Source organism: Monomorium pharaonis, unplaced genomic scaffold (genome assembly GCF_013373865.1).
Source record: "Monomorium pharaonis isolate MP-MQ-018 unplaced genomic scaffold, ASM1337386v2 scaffold_526, whole genome shotgun sequence".
NCBI lineage: Eukaryota > Metazoa > Arthropoda > Insecta > Hymenoptera > Formicidae > Monomorium > Monomorium pharaonis.
In genome coordinates, this window is record NW_023415831.1 from 99,355 (window position 1) to 114,420 (window position 15,066).

At 36.2% G+C, this 15,066-nt stretch overlaps 2 protein-coding genes across 2 annotated transcripts; both read left to right on the forward strand.

Moving 5' to 3' along the window:
- The first annotated feature begins 367 nt into the window (after positions 1-367).
- On the forward strand, positions 368-771 carry LOC118648574 (stress response protein NST1-like). The gene has a single exon (XM_036294913.1). The coding sequence runs from the start codon at positions 394-396 to the stop codon at positions 769-771; it is 378 nt and encodes a 125-aa protein (XP_036150806.1). The 5' UTR covers positions 368-393.
- An 8,046-nt stretch (positions 772-8,817) lies between these two features.
- On the forward strand, positions 8,818-14,740 carry LOC118648578. Its single transcript, XM_036294916.1, has 2 exons — positions 8,818-8,931; positions 9,394-14,740. The coding sequence occupies exon 2, from the start codon at positions 9,645-9,647 to the stop codon at positions 14,187-14,189; it is 4,545 nt and encodes a 1,514-aa protein (XP_036150809.1). The 5' UTR covers positions 8,818-8,931; positions 9,394-9,644; the 3' UTR covers positions 14,190-14,740.
- The last annotated feature ends 326 nt before the right edge of the window (positions 14,741-15,066 follow it).

Here is a 15,066-nt window from a genome sequence, read left to right on the forward strand (position 1 = left end):
CGGGAGGAAAGAGAAAGGGGCACTTGGAAAGAGGAAGCAAAAGAAGAGGAGGTAGTGGCGAAAAGTAAGGAGAAGAAAAGGGAAGTTGAGAAGGGAAAAAGCGGCGGAGGGAAGAAGGAGAACAGGGAGGAGAGAGGTAAGGAACAGGAAGAGGAAAGGAGAGAAGTGGAAGACGAAGGACCGGAGGAAAAGATGAAGAAGAAAAAGACAGAGTGAGCAGGTAAAAGAAGAAGAGGGCGAGGTGAAGGGAAAAATGGTAGGAGTCATAGAAAGAAAGTAGGAGGAAGACAAATGGGATAGAAGAAATGGAAGGGGAGAAAGGAGGGGAAAAGTGATGGAGGTTTGGCGGAAGAAGCGAAGGAGGAAAAACGGAGAAAAAGGAAAAAGGAAGAGATGAGCGGAGAATGGAGAGTGGCAAAGGAAAAAGCTAAGAGAAAGCTAAAGGAAAGTGAGAAAAGAGCAAAGAGAATCAAGGAAAGAGAGGCAAAGATACGAGAGAGAAGAGAGGAAGAAAGGAGAAGGAGAAGAGAGAAGAGGATAATATGGAGAGGAGTGGATGGTGAAGATGCAGAAGAGAGGAGAGACTTAGTAGAAATTATCATGGAGGATGCTTTAGGCAGGACGGTTGGAGTAAGAGAGATTGAGGAGAGAAGAGGAGAAGACGGAAGACAGGTTTTGATTATGGAATTAGAGGATATAAAGGACAAGAAAGAGATTCTGAGGAAGAGTATGGAGATAAGGGGAGAATGGGGAATAGGATCTGTCCGATGAAGGAGAGGAGAACAAGATGGAGGACGGTGGAATAGGCGAAGAAAAGGGCAAAAGGGAATCAGGTGATACTTACGAATAGGGAATTATGGGTAGAAGAAGTAAAATGGACATGGGACGAAGGAGAAAAACGTTGAAAAAAGGGAAGAAGGAATAAGGGAAGATGGAAGAGGACAAGAAAAAGAAGAGTGAAGAATGTAAAAATTGCAAATGGCCAAGCCGAATACTAGGAGAAAGAAGGGTAATTATTTGAGGAGATTTTTAATGTAATATCAAGTCAGCTGTACATATTGTATTTATGGAGTGTGACAGAAAGGCGATTTTGTAAAGGGTTTGGTGGCCCCTGTAAAATACCCCGGTAGCCCTGAAGGGAGCTAAGATTTTTAATTTCTACAAATAATCTTTAAAATCCTCATTTATTTAAAATAGATATATTAATTAAATCTATCAAATTTTTAATTAATACAACTAGGTTTTCTCAAGCAATTAAAATCAAAATGCAATTTATCTAGTTATCTCAACTAGAATGCAAGTAACTTAACTTGCCTAACTATTTTAATGAAAATTGTTTATTAAATTATGTGTCAAGTTCCATCAAGTTGCACTGCTTGTTGCAGTATATTTTCAAAACAATCTTAAAGCCATTTCAACCTTTCACTTTCTATTCAACAATTCAGAAAGATTTTACAATACTTAATGTAAAGTGTTACAAAAAATATTTCTAAAATTTATCACATGCAGTAATTTTAAAAACATAATGTGTTGCATATAGTTTTTGTCAAAATTAAATAAGAAATCACACAATGTAAAATAAAAGCGCAGTATTATAAGATTTTTCATCCACATTTTCTAATAAAATTCACGACCAATATCCGCGCCGCCGCACAGTGAGAAGAAAACTTATGTTTTTGGACAAAAATCTGCCTACAACACAAATCTTAATCAATTTGAATGAATTTTTTTTTAATTATTTGTGAATAATTGTACTTTTTCGTGGTACTGTAATTAAAAAATTTTTATACCATAAATTTTATAACATAAAAAGAACATGTGAAAGTTAACCTTTTGCTTCTTCGTAGAGGAAGAAACTTTTGTACCTTGTAAAAAACAATTAAGTTTTTTATTTTAGAAACACGTTTTGAGTTCTTATAAGTTGAAATATGTAAACAAACAACATTTTTTCATGCTTATGTGTATGCGTGCGCTTGAATGTATACTCCGATATCTCGAGAAAGACTTAACCGATTTTGATGATTAATACATGTATTAAAATTATCAGCTAAAAAGCATTTACAAATTGTATATTTATAATCGTGCATAAATAAAAACAGCAGTTACTTTACAATTATTGTTCTTGAATTATATCGGTACTGGTTGTACAACGGATTTAAAAATATAAAGTTATGAATTTTTTATTATGTACAAAGAAAGTTAATTTATTATTTTATAGTAAGAGTGTAGTATAAATTTCTTGATTTTTACTCCCATTATTTGATAACGAAAAACTTTTTTTTTTTCATAAAAAATTTTTACTCCTGTAAGAATATCAAAAAGAATGCTGTTGGAATTATCAAAATCGGTTAAGTCTTTCTCGAGATTCGGAGTATACACACACGCGCGCGCGCATACACACAGGCATGAAAAAAAGTTGTTTGTTTACATATTTCAACTTATAAGATCTCAAAACGTGTTTCTAAAACAAAAAACTTAATTGTTTTTTACAGGTACAAAAGCTTCTTTTACTACAAGGAAACAAAAGGTTAACTTTCACACGTTTTTTTATGTTATAACAAAAATTTTTTAATTTTAAACAGTACCACGAGAAAGTATTGACAAGTAATTAAAAAAAATTCATTCAAATCGGTTTAGATTTATGTGGTAGGCAGATTTTTTTTTATCCAAAAACATGAGTTTTCTTTCCACTATGCGCCGCAATAGACATATATTTCTCGCAAATAAAAATCATACAAAATATAATATAATAAAAGGTACATCGCTAGAAGAGCCTTCGCCAGTATTCTAATAAAAAAATTCTTTAAAGTCTCCAAAATTAAGCTCCAAAATAAAAATAAATAAAATCTGTTTCAATAGCAATTTTATTTAGTTCTATTACTAGTTCAGTAATTTAATTTCTTGCTATTTAAATTGCAATCAGTGTATTATCACTGAATTGCAGTGGTATATTTAAAGCTGTAATAAAATTAGTGAGTATTTACTGTATTTTAGTAATTTTCAATTCAAAATTAATGTATAATCATTAAAAGATCAGTGCATTAATTTTACTATTGAATTGAAAAGTTACAAGTATTATTGAAAACCAATGTATTTTCACTGATTTCATTGATTTTTTACTGATTGTAATTTAAAGAATAGAAGAATTATAACTTATCGGAATAGTTCAGCAATTTTTTATCTTTTGACATTATTTTAGGAAGGTTGAAGATTTTTAAAATAATCTTTCGACTACTTTTCTATAAGGTTTTAAATGCAATAATCATTTTGTTATTCCGCAACTCTATCAAAAATATTGTAGACATTGCTTCCAATAGGTTTCCGAATACTGTAGACGCGTTTCGCAATTTTTATATTAAAATGTTTCACTTTTCAGTTAAAATATTTCTGAAATATTACTGAACAATTTCGATACTATATAAGGGGTTATTATATCTATATTTTAAATTAATTTAACCAATTACTTTTTTAGGCCGTACTCATAAAAAAAATTAGTTATAGTTGTGATAGCCAAATTTCAATTGTATATATATAGATAAAATTTAATTATGACATACAAATTCTTGTTGTAATTAATTTTTTTTTTTTTTGTATAACGTTCATTTTTATTTAGAGGACATTCTAGAGCGTGAATTATACTTATATTATGGGGTAATACCAGAACCAAACGTGCAAATTTAAGGTCACATCTAGATTTAACGTGACACGTTGAATCGGCACACACGGAAATACTTCAAAATAAATTGCGTGTAAACGAATGTAGAACATCCCACTGAGAGAGCATTCCAGAATATGTTTTATATATTTTTTTTACATACTTTACGAATTTGCATACAGTTCACTTTGAATACGGCTATTGTATAATTAGAAAAGAAAAGAGCGATATAATTTATTGTATACGGATTAAATGTAATGTGGTCTTAAACTCGTGAGATATTGATCTCGCTGCTAGCTACTAATATGATTCGCACTCTTTTCTCTCACATTTTGAAGTAGTGTTGCCTTCCAGTTGCTTTTGAGCAATATACACTTACGAACACATCTATCTATACTATTATACCATCGCTAACCGTAGCCAAGAACTGTTTTGGATCGGATATCCAGTTTCAGTCATTTTCCAGTCGAGTTAATGATGGCGACAGAGCACATATATGATGTATTGTGAGTGATTATATGACCCACGTCAGTGTTAATAACGAGATCACACGGACTAATACGTATTTTATCATCACCAATTCAACTCGAAAATACAAGTGTAAATTATGTAATATTTGTAATATGTTGATACATACATTTTATTTATTTGTCTTAAAATTTATGTTTTAAAATTACATTGATTTTGTATCATTTGTTTGTTTACCCATAAAATGATAGTTTAGTGTTAAGAAATATTTTTATAGAGGAGAGGATGGTAATATAGCCAGTGCGGATAATATGGCTACCCATATATTATCTCCGTTATTAGCTGACGAATTCTAGTAATTATTTATGATGTCATTTGTTTAGTAGCCTACTGTTATATAATGATGCTAATATGACAAAACACAACAGGCAACATTTGTTATAAGGTTTTGTTTACTTTTATGAATTTCGAAAATTTTTTAAGATACATTTTAACATTTAATTACACATACTTCTTCATTCTTTTTAAACTTAACCGCATTATCACCTAAATGTATGTACACTTGAGTACTTTCTTATTATTTAACTCTTTATTCGGCTGTATATATTTTGAATTATACAAAATTAAACAATGATATAGGATGATGTCAATATATAGCCATCTAAGTGTGCTAGTAATATGATCGCTTTTTAGAGATTTTTATATCGACAAAATTCCTCGATAAATCGATTAAAGGCTTAATTTAAGGCTGTTAATTTTTTAAAATCTTTTATATGAATAAGGTTCTTTAGATTTAAGGTTATTTTTATTTAACTTCTATTAAATGTAAATAAAAATCACCTATTTTGATATAACAACTTATTTTACATAAATATATATGTTTCTAACATATTTAAAAATACTGTGATCTTTTTAGACAAAACCAATTTTTTTTACATTTATTTTTGTGGTGGCCATATTACCCTCGCTATTTCTCTTCGGCCCATCAAGCAGTATTGTTACATTTTTATAAATAATATATAATATAATAAATATTTTATAACTTTGAATTAAAAAATCTAATGAACCACACTTTGATGAATATAATCGTAAAATTTCAACTTAAAACACTGATTATTTATTAACGAAATTATTAAATAAAATATAAATGGATGACCATATTACCACCTTCTCCTCTATTATTGCGCTCCATCCACGTGCAGCATACTCTCACACTCATACGCAAACGCGCACTCCGCGGGGAAATAACTAGGAGACAGTTCTTAAGAAAAGCTGCGTTTATTAAACGGCGGAGACTACAAAGAGCCTGAACACGTCCGTTCGGCTCGACAGCTCAGGAACAAACAAACCAAATGTAACGGCAATAAAATCCGTTATTAAAGAAACCGTGCGAATTCTCTTGAAGTAAGCGGCAACACAATTCAGACCGAATGACAGGGCTGCTGTGCCCTGAGCGCAACAGTATTAAGAAAAATATTAATTTACAAAGTAAAAGAATAATATAAAACTCAAATAGCACAATGTCCAAAATCAGGACATAAGACATCTTAAAAACATCTTTTATAGATGTTTTTAAGATGTCTTATTATAAATTTTTATAATTAATGTCCATGCTGAAACTGCAAGGCCTAAATGCTTGCAACTATCTAAAAGGCGACGTTACCTCGAATTATGTTAAAAAACACAAAAAGATAATTTTTTGCAATTTGTTTAAAGAATAATTGTTTAATTAAATTATTAAAATTATGAATTATCGAAAATCTGACTACAGAAATCGATTCTACGCAAAAAATTACTAAAGGAATTTTTCATGAATGGATTTTTTATGAAAAAAATCAATTCGTTATTTGGTAAAAGACACAATTGGTGAACCATATAGTTATGATTTTATAACGCACGGAACATATTAATGGGAATAATCTGTCAAAGTATATATGTTATTAGTTTGATCATGTTTTAACTGTTACTTGATTTCAGTGTTTGAACTTTGGTCTTGTGGACACGGACCCGTAATACATTAATGTTTTGTAAAAGATTTGTGTGATATAGGTTACTTAACTATATAAGTACTTAAAAAGAAGTTATGTTACTTTAAAAAAAATCGAAAGCGACGATCGAAACATTGTAACGCTTATTTAAAATTCTCAATAAAATTGCCAATTGAATCGACCATCAAGAGTTCAGATCATTATTACTATTTATTACTGTGGACAATAAGAATCTGATTTTTATGTGTTTATCCCTTAGATTTGTAAATCTGTCCAGATAAAAATACATGCGGAAAAATTTTAACATTGTTATAATTTCAAGTAATGTATAAAAATTCTCTTCGTATATGTTATAAACTGTCGCAATTATATTATTTTTTATAAAAGCAATTCAATTTTGCAAAACATATTAAAAATAAATAGCATTAACTTATTTACTTATTAATTTCATTGTTAAATTTAACTTTTTCCATAACCTTTATAATTTGATGGAAATTGTGATCTATTTAGCATTAAGACTTTGAAGCGTTCAAATGGTTAATTTGACCATTTTGAAATTATTTCCAAGATATCTAAATGTTTTCTTAAAAATGTTCTCTTAAAGTTGAATATAATATGCTTATATAATATGCTTATGCCTTACGCCTTAAATCTCATTGTATAGACACCGCTTTAGACCGTGTCTAAAATACGTCTTAATGACGTCTTTATGTCCCGATTTTGGATGTGTGCTGTCTGGGAAAATAATCGTCAGATCATGACTGAAATATGACTTCGAAATGACGTCATCATGACGTCAATTTTAGGTCATGTAAAAAAATGGTCATTTTGACGACATATGACCAGATATGACCATTTTGGGACGTCAAAATGACATAGGTTTGCTACCTGGGTCATTATTATACTGATTATTAAAAATAATGGATTTTTATAGATCAAAATATGTACACAATAGAAAACATTTTGTATTTATATTACATATCTTATAAATATGTTAAAACCAGTTTTTGTACATTTTTGCATTAAATTTTTAACATATTTAAATTTAACATAATATAATTGTCATTTGAATAATTTGGGTTAAATTAATATTTATCATTTTTTATCTTAATAAACACTTATGGATTAATAAATAACAAAAATAGTATAATTTTAAACTAATGCAATTATAAATTTCATAATAAATGAATAAAATGTATGTATCCAAGTGTTTTAAACGTTAATTTTTCTGAAAAATATGTATCTACACTTTGTTTTCAAATTGTGTAAAAAAAAAACATTTTTGTGTTATTTTTTACATACACAAGACCTTTATTCTCAATATTCTTCACTCTGTCAATAAAGATGCATTGCGTCCCTACTGTATCATAATTATTCTGATCATATAAAGGAGAAGATAATAATATGGCCATCCGTTTATATTTTATCTAATAACTTTGATAATGAATATTTTAAATTGAATCTTAACAATTATATTCATTAAAGTCTTGTTTATTAGATTTTAGATTCAAAATTATAAAATATTTACTATTACATATTATTTGTAAAAATGTTGCAACACCGCATAATGGATTAAAGAGAAACAAGGATTGGTAACGTGGCCACCACAAAGATAAATGTAAAAAAGGGCATAGCGGAATGCAGGTGAAATTTGCCCCCGCACTAATCGAGCTCAAATTGATATCATTAGTTGGCACCCTTGAGATGTAAAACTTCCCCGAAAATTAGCTACAAAATTGCATTTTTTGGGGAGTTATGGAGGGGGAAAGAAAAATAAAGAAAGTGGTTTTTTTCGAAAATGGTTAGACCGATTTTAATGAAAAAAATATATGTTGTAAACATAGTTTAGATAAGTTTAAGAAAATTTAAAGTAATTTTTGTAATAAAAAAACCCGATAAGAAAATTTTTGAATTTTTTGGGGGGTGATAATTTTGAGATACCACTTTTATATTTTTACAAAAACATCTCTAGATTTTCTTCTTTAACACATATTTTTTTCAAATCAATCGGAGTGGTGGAACATGGTTAAAAATAATAATTCACACCACGCCATTGTACCGCGCCGCGCCGGCTGGGCGATCGCGCCGCGGCGCACGGCGATTGTTGTTGTACGATAAATTCATTTCTTCGCGCAGTTATTATCGGCCGCAGTATGACAGGTTCGTTCTCTGTCACTCAATGGTTATCGACTGCATCCATCGATCGGTCGCTGGCTCGCGCATGTTCGTGGGACTTCGGTCTCTCTCGTCGTTTACCCGGCTTCTTCGGCGCGCGCATCTCTCTCTAGAAAGCTCTCTTATATATCCACGTCGCAACTCGACACGTGTAGGAAACGCTCATTTTAATAAACCACCATAAGAAAATTACGAACAAGTTTTTGGGTCTTAATCAAACACGCCCTACATCGAACCAGCAAACAAAAGTTATCATTAAGCAAAACATCTTTGGTCCTTCGAGCCGGATCCGTCCATACGGCGGATTCTACGGCAGACGCTGCGTTCCTAAGAAGCACGTGAGCAGCCATTAGAGTTGCAACGATCGAGAAACTGATAGAAGGATCAACAATATTCCTTCGCATTTCGGCCTCTGCACCATAAGACGTCATCGACGGCATTTGTGAAGCCAACTCCTTCGCCTCCCGGTTCCTATGCACTAGAAATTATCGACGACATCGTCGAGTACAGGAACGAAAGAGACGAAGTGATCCAGCACGAGACGATCTCCATTTCAAGGACGAAACAAGACAACAGGACACGATTCCCAGCGGCAGCAGTTGAGGCCTCGCAGCCACATCGACGGCGCAGACGAAGCTACACAAGGTAGGAAGACACCGTGTGTCGTCGCCAATTAACCTTACTTCTCACATCCTAAATTTGCTTGATTTCGTTGTTTATCGACAATGACGGACGACATTAACGCTCTAAAACGAATGCGTGCGACTGTAAAAGCGTCATGCACGCGAATAAAAAACTATGTTGATACAATTACCGAGGTAACGACGGCTGTATCGGCCGCTTTGGAGGTTAGGCAAGTCAAACTCGATCAGTATTGGACAGAGTATAACAAAATTCAAACGCAAATAGAGTCCCTCGTGGAAGATCAAGATCGTGAATCATTCGAGTGTGCATTTTATGATTTAGCTGCAAAAATAAAGGTATTGGCGGGCGGCGCCGACAACGGTGGTCATAGAAATGTTGCGAATGCAACCCCCACGGCTAATGTACAAGAAGAATCGGCAACGGCCGTTCAATTACCAAAACTAAACTTGCTTCAATTTTCAGGTAGCTATGAAGAGTGGTTTGCATTCCACGACAACTTTCAATCAGTCATACATAACAATAATTCCTTGAGCGACGTTCAAAAATTTCAATACCTTAAGGCATCATTGACAGGCAATGCTGCAGAGGTTATAAGTTCAATAGAATTGTCCAACCAAAACTACGACATAGCGTGGGATCTCCTCAAGGAACGCTACAATAACGTTAAAGTCTTAGTTCAAGCGCACATCCAGGCTATTTTTGAATTGCCCACAATGGTGAAAGAGAACGCGAACGATCTGCGTCAAATAGCAGATGGTACGGCTCGACATATTCGTGCATTGAAAGCTCTCAAGCGTCCAGCGGACACGTGGGACGACTTGATTATTTACATATTAAGTTCCAAGTTGAACTCAGGAACAGCGCGCCAATGGCGAACGTCGCTCAAGGAAAGGGAAATACCCACACTGAAACAATTTATGGCCTTCTTGCATCACAGATGTGAAGTGCTTGAAGCGCCTGTCAAGCCAGTTGGAGGCACGTCGACTCAGGGTCGCATAAATATTAAAAGGCAGGGCACGCATGCTGCCACAGTTAAGTCGCAGTGTAATTATTGCAAGGAAGATCACTTAATCTATTACTGTGCGGATTTTCTCAAATTAACAATTCCTGAGCGCATATCCAAGGCACGTAAGTTAAAATTATGTCTCAATTGCTTGCGTTCGACAAATCATTCTGCCCCAACATGCAAATCGGGCCATTGCAAGTTCTGCAGTGAGCGGCACAACTCGTTGCTCCATTTAAAGGCAAAAGAAACCAACAATTCTCAATCTTCAAATACGGCTTTAGAGCCGTCTCAGGTCGAGGCTATCACTAATTCTGTTACTACTTGCACGTCAACTTCGTGTAGCAGGATCACGTTATTATCCACCGCAGTAGTGGACGTCTTGGATCGATACGGATGCGGGCAGAGATGCAGAACGTTACTAGATAACGGATCCCAAGCAAATCTTATATCAAGCTCCTTTGTAAAAAGATTACAACTTCCCACTCAGACAACAGACATAGTCGTATCGGGAATTAATGGTACAATTAGCAAGTCGAGTCATATCGTACAATTGACGTTTCAATCGCGTGCCACCAATTATCGCACAAATATCAAATGTATTGTCACAGATAAAATAACAGAAAGGCTCCCATCTCGATCAATAGACAAATCCAAACTACAAGTACCCAGCCACATAAGGTTAGCTGATCCTAACTTTCATGTTTCAGATGATGTTGATTTGTTACTAGGAGTCGAAGTATTCTGGGAATTAGTCTGCCCGAATCAAATTAAGATATCACCCGGCCACCCAATACTTCAACAAACTAAACTCGGGTGGATCCTGGCAGGTGGATTCACCACTAACAGTAAAAACTCCCATGTAAACACGCTTCATTTGTCCATTACAAACGAAGAATTGTCAAATCAACTCAGCCAGTTCTGGCGCATTGAGGAACCTCCGCATCTATCCGATCCTTTTACCATAGAGGAAATGGAATGCGAACATCATTTTACTCAGAACGTAACGCGCAATCCTGAAGGACGAATAGTCGTGAAGCTACCTATCAAGGACAATAAAGTAAATTCGATAAGCGATACTAGAGCCATTGCTTTACGTCGTTTCTACAAAATAGAAAGGAAGCTTGATTTTCGGCCAATATTGAAGCGTGATTACGCCCAATTTATGCACGAGTACGTGCAATTAGGTCACATGACACCCATCGAAACCGAGGAACCCGCGAACACTGAATTGCCGGTTTTCTATTTACCGCACCATTGCGTGATTAAGCCTGACAGCAGTAGCACCAAATTGAGGGTCGTGTTCGATGGTTCATGCAAAGGTCCCACAGGAATCTCACTCAACAATGCCCTGAGAGTCGGGCCTGTAATCCAACAGGATCTTATCTCTATTCTGTTGCGCTTCCGCACTCTTCCGTTTGTTATCACAGCGGACATAATAAAAATGTACCGCCAGGTGCTCATCGATCCATCTCAAACGCAATTGCAGCGAATATTCTGGCGTGATAACTCTTCTGATCCACTTCAGATTTTCGAATTAAAAACCGTGACGTACGGAACCTCTTCCGCATCGTATCTGGCCACGAGGGCACTCAAATATCTAGCTGATTTGTACAAAAATGATTATCCGTTAGCTTCCCAATGCATGTTACGCGATTTTTACGTCGATGACGTGCTAACGGGTGGCACGTCAATTGACGAATGCATAAGATTAAGGGACGAGCTCATTCAACTTCTTGGGAAAGGAGGATTCCACCTCGCAAAGTGGGCCTCCAATAACTGCCGCATTCTTTCTGGGCTGCATGACACAATGGAATCTAACTTGTCTCTTGACAAAACGCTCAACTGCAAGATACTCGGAACACTCTGGAATCCTTCGACTGATTCATTGCGGTATAATGCTCAAGATACTGGCAATCATAAATCTCTTACTAAACGTGAGTTGCTATCAGAGATAGCCAAGGTGTTTGATCCTCTTGGGTTGATTGGCCCTGTAATAATCATTCCAAAATTGCTGATGCAGGAGCTATGGCAACAAAATCTACAGTGGGACGAGCCCGTTTTCCCATCTATTCTGTCGAAATGGAGTCAATTCAAGTCAGAATTAGTCAGTCTAAATACTTTAAGCATAAGTCGTTGCGTAAAATTCAGTAACGACACCTCGCATCTCCAATTGCATGGCTTCGCTGACGCCAGCCAACGAGCATATGGCGCGTGCATCTATCTTCGCTCGTACACATCAAAGGGCGAATTTCGAACAGAACTATTGTGCTCCAAGGCTCGTGTTGCGCCTCTCAAAGCAACTTCTCTTCCACGCCTAGAATTGTGCGCAGCCATGCTCCTCGCCCAATTAGTCCACAAGGTAAGGTCGTCTGTCGAGCTGGCAAACGTCAAGCTTTTCCTATGGTCAGATTCGACCATCACATTAAACTGGATCGCATCCGCCTCCAGAAAATGGTCAGTATTTGTGGCCAACCGCGTCGGAGAAATCCAGCGATTGACTGAGATTACTGACTGGCATCACATACAATCAACACTAAATCCCGCAGATGTGTTGTCCCGCGGCCTAAATTCTAAGGAACTAATAACATGCGATTTGTGGTGGTCCGGCCCTCCCTTTCTCAAGCACAGGGAATCAAAGTGGCCTGTCACTGAGACCACGCCGAAAATTCAGGAATCCGACATGCCTGAGCTAAAAGGAGCAACCACGCTTTCTTCCACTATAAGCCTATTACCAATCAGTTCGTTGTTGAATAAATTTTCTAATATCGACAAAATATGTCGCATAGTAGCCTATTGTCTAAGGGTCATTAAGTTCCGTTTACGGGGCTCGTATGTTAGCAAATCAATTACGCATCAAGAAGCATCCGCTGCATTGATGATCATTTGCCGCGCAGTTCAGCACAGTACATTCTCACAAGAAATTGATTGTTTAAGGAATAACCAACCATTAAAATCATCAAGTCATTTACTATCTCTATCGCCTTTCCTAGATGATAACAATTTAATAAGGGTAGGTGGGAGACTAAGGAATTCCGAACTTTCCTACGATGCGAAGCATCCGATTTTGTTGCCCAAGCATCATATTTTAACTGAGCTTATAATAAAAAACACACACATACGTAATTTACACGCTGGCCTCCAAGGTACCATGGCCGCGACTCGTCAATTGTTCTGGCCTTTGGGCATACGCTCTATTACACGAAAAATAATCAAACAATGCGTCATCTGCTTCAAATGCAATCCATCAAACTCCGTAGCTAAAATGGGAAATCTACCCGCTCCCAGAGTTAAGCCATCTAGGCCATTTACTACCTGTGGTATTGACTATGCGGGACCGCTGACCATACGAGATGGTAAACGACGAAACGCTCGTCATATGAAATCATACGTCTGCATCTTTGTTTGCTTCGCGACCAAGGCTATCCACATTGAACTTGTGAGTGACTTGACCTCCGACGCCTTTCTTGCGGCCTTGAGGCGATTTGTATCTCGAAGGGGCAAGCCCAGTTCTATTTTTTCGGATAACGGCACCACCTTTGTTGGTGCGTCTCGACAATTATCAGAAATCTATGAATTTTTACGAAAACAAGAAGTAAAGGATAGTATCCATAATTACGCGCAGGACTCTAAAATATCGTGGACCTTTATACCTCCCAACGCCCCCCACTTCGGCGGAATTTGGGAGGCAGGAGTAAAATCGATCAAGTTTCACTTATATCGAATAGTAGGGACCGTTGCCTTAACCTTTGAGGAATTACAAACGACTTTATGCGAAATCGAGGCAATCCTCAACTCCCGTCCTTTGATTCCTTTAAGCACTGATCCAAATGATCTCAGTTTTATTTCTCCTGGTCATTTCCTTATTGGCGACACACTTAACAGTCTTCCGTGCCACAGCTTGGAGAATGTCAACATGAATAGACTCACTAGATGGCAGCTCACTGACCAACTCCGACAGCATTTTTGGAGGCGCTGGAGCCAAGACTATCTGCACCAATTACAGCAACGGCACAAATGGCCCACCTCAAAGGGCGATCAGCTGAAGGTGGGACAACTTGCCCTGATAAAACAACCCGGACTTGCTCCACTTCAATGGCTGAGGGGTCGAGTAGAGAAGATCCATCCAGGAGAGGATGGCATAGCCCGCTCAGCTACTCTACGAACCAACAAGGGAACACTCGTTCGACCATTGTCGCGATTGGCTATCTTGCCAACAGAAGAATGTAGCAATATTTTGTCTAAGACGCTGTAAAGCCTTGCTTATTCTTAATTATTATTTTTATGTCAAGTTATGGCAGTTCATTTTGCCTTATTTTGTATTTTAGTTATTTCCACTATTGTATAATTACTGAGTTACGAACTAACTTTGCGTTTCGTATTGTTTTTCATTTTTTGAAAGAGCTCCTTTCAAGGCGGGCGGTGTACGATAAATTCATTTCTTCGCGCAGTTATTATCGGCCGCAGTATGACAGGTTCGTTCTCTGTCACTCAATGGTTATCGACTGCATCCATCGATCGGTCGCTGGCTCGCGCATGTTCGTGGGACTTCGGTCTCTCTCGTCGTTTACCCGGCTTCTTCGGCGCGCGCATCTCTCTCTAGAAAGCTCTCTTATATATCCACGTCGCAACTCGACACGTGTAGGAAACGCTCATTTTAATAAACCACCATAAGAAAATTACGAACAAGTTTTTGGGTCTTAATCAAACACGCCCTACATCGAACCAGCAAACAAAAGTTATCATTAAGCAAAACAGTTGTCATGTTGAACTTACATACTAGTTGCAGTGTTGCAATGTTTAGTTGCCAAGAAAAATTATGATATAATAATATAAAATATAATAACACATATAATATTTTCAGGACGTCTGCAGTTAGCCTATAAAACTTATTGTTTTGGCAGTTTATCACGAGGAGATTGCAGTACGTTTTTAAATTCCATATGTTTGGGGTACTTTTTTAATGTGAGTCCCTTTGCCTCTCACATTATTTATCATCGGTGTGCTTTTTTAATGTGAGTTTTCTCGCCTCTCACATTATCTATCATCGGGGTGCTTTTTTAATGTGAGTTCCTTTGCCTTTCACATTATTTATCATCGGGGTGCTTTTTTAATGTGAGTCCCTTCGCCTC

What these genes read in the sequence shown, in the direction of transcription:
- LOC118648574 (XM_036294913.1), top strand. Translation starts at nt 394, where the DNA reads ATGAGCGGAGAATGGAGAGTGGCAAAGGAAAAAGCTAAGAGAAAGCTA.
- LOC118648578 (XM_036294916.1), top strand. Translation starts at nt 9,645, where the DNA reads ATGGTGAAAGAGAACGCGAACGATCTGCGTCAAATAGCAGATGGTACG.